This window comes from Tupaia chinensis, unplaced genomic scaffold (genome assembly GCF_000334495.1).
Source record: "Tupaia chinensis unplaced genomic scaffold, TupChi_1.0 Scaffold000438_1, whole genome shotgun sequence".
In the NCBI taxonomy this organism is placed as follows: Eukaryota; Metazoa; Chordata; class Mammalia; order Scandentia; family Tupaiidae; genus Tupaia; species Tupaia belangeri.
In genome coordinates this window covers 366,916-369,102 of record NW_006159943.1, presented here as the reverse complement: position 1 = coordinate 369,102, position 2,187 = coordinate 366,916, and the positions used below count along the sequence as shown (strand labels likewise).

Genomic DNA, 2,187 nt, shown 5'->3' with positions numbered 1-2,187 from the left:
CTCTGGCTCCTCTCTTGCGAGCACACGTGCCCTATAGCAAAAACCTAAAAAAAAAAGAAAAAAAGAAAACAGCAAGTGCCAGTTTATTTTTCTTAATTATTTATTTTCATTTAATTTTTTTTTTTTCAATTTGCTATAGGGCACATGCACTCATCAGAGAGAGAGCAAGGGAGAGAGGGAAAATGGAAAAAGCAAGCAGCCAGGTCTGGGACTCGGACCATGGTCGGCTCTGCGGGAGTCCTGTACCTCTACCACCATGCCACCTGCAGGCCCCAAACCCAGTTTATTTATTTATTTTAGAATTATTTATTTTTATTTATTTATTTTTAGTTTTCTTCAATTTGACCAGAGAAAAACAGAGAGAGAGAGACAGAGAGAGAGAGAGAGAGAGAGAGAGAGCAAGCCAGCCAGGTCCAGGACTCAAGCCGTGGCCAGCCATGTGGGAGTGGGAGTCTACCGCCTTAACCGCCACACCATCTACAGCCACAAATCAGTTTATTTTAAACGAAACAAGAGAGGAAATAGATTATACAGAGCAATAATGTCTCTGCCTCTGTCTCCAGTGAGCACAGGTCCCATGGGGGAAAAAAAAAAACACTGAAAGAAGATGGTCAGAAAGAGAAAGGTGGTAGCAAAGAAAAGAAAAATTAAAAACCTGCAATCAGTGAGGACCAGCAAGTAACGTGGTATTAAGATGCTGGACACTCCCACATGGCCGACCACGGTTCGAGTCCTGAACTTGGTGGCTTGCTTTCTCGCATTCTCTCTCTCTCTCTCAGTGTGACTCTCTGGTCAAATTAAAATAAACTAATGAGCGACCAGCAGTTGGCGTAATGGCTATGTCACTGGACTCCCATATAGTCGACCATGGTTCGAGTCCTGGACCCAGTGGCTTAAGCTCGCACTCATGCTGGGCAGTGCGCGTACATGCCTAAGATCCCGAGAGGAGAATGGAGGAGAAGGGATTGTGGCATGGCCATCTCCCCTGGGGGGTGATTTCTTGCTTTCTATCTCTCTGTTTCTTTCTGGGGAGCGCACACGCCCTATAGCAAAAATCTCTCCTAAATAAATAAATAAACTAATGAATAAATACAATTAAAAATAAATATTAACCCCCCCCTGCTACCATCAGGCTTATACGTGCCATTCAGAAAAATAAAACGTGCTTTATTTACAAGCTGGAAGATTACGCTCTCCTGCCAACTTCCACCCCGGCCTTTGCCTGGAGTTTCCTAAGGAGCCCATGGGAGCCCTGGACCATCAGCCACTGGGTCTGGGATAGACTCAGCTGCACGTGGCCTTCCCGTCCCTGGAGCCCGAAGCCTTGTTTTCCTCCACTGACTTCTGTGTCCTGTGGCAACAGCTACAGAAGTACTGGTAAAACGTGGCCAAACTCCAGCAGGACAGCTTGACCTCCTCTGTGGAGGGGTTCAAGCTATTTTCCAAGATGCTCAAGCACTCATTGTGCCTCAGTTGGCAGGTCTTCCTGCACGGGCATTGCCTGCCTTTTGTCCTCGGAGATTTCGAAGACGGAGGGGGCCCCTCTGCCCCATCCTCCGTGTCCTCCGTGTCCTCCGTGTCCTCCTCCATCTTCTTTCTCCTCATTTGGAGAATGGCAACCTTGTTCCTCTTCTGGCTCCTGGACTGAGCGGTGCTGCAGTCTTCTCCCTTGGGGAATCCGAGAGGAGGAATGAAGTGTGTTTCCCACTGCTCCTTCGCATTTCAGGGGGCGTTGTGCTTGGGCAGGGGAGGGCGGGGAGGCAGGAAGGACCAGAGAACACCGGCAGGCACTCATGTGTGTGTGAGTACAGAGCAGGCAGCACAGACGATGGGAGGCTGTCCCAGCCCTGCAGAGACGCTCACTTAAAATTACTAGAGCGTGGGGCCTGCGGGGGCAGATGGTGTGGTAGCTAAGGTGCTGGACTTCCACATGGCCCTACCACGGTTTGAGTCCCAGACCTGGCAGCTTGCTTTCTCACTTTCCCTCTCTCTCTCTTTTTTTTGGGGGGGAGAGTTTTTTTTTGCTATAGGGCACATGCGCTCGCCAGACAGACAGAGAGAGACAGAGAGACAGAAAGCAAGAAATCACCCCCCAGGAGGGATGGCCTCGCCGCAATCCCTTCTCCTCCATTCTCCTCTCGGGATCTTGGGCACGCACGCACACACGCCTGGCGTGAGTTTTAAGCC

At 49.8% G+C, this 2,187-nt stretch overlaps 1 protein-coding gene across 1 annotated transcript in view; it reads right to left on the bottom strand.

Moving 5' to 3' along the window:
- Positions 1-1,181: 1,181 nt before the first annotated feature.
- Positions 1,182-2,187, bottom strand: part of LOC102490643 (uncharacterized) — a 2,537-nt gene continuing 1,531 nt past the window's right edge. The window contains exon 2 of the mRNA XM_006155164.2: positions 1,182-1,668. Coding sequence (XP_006155226.1) covers positions 1,285-1,668 — 384 coding nt within the window. The 3' untranslated portion in view covers positions 1,182-1,284. The remainder of the gene's footprint in view (positions 1,669-2,187) is intronic.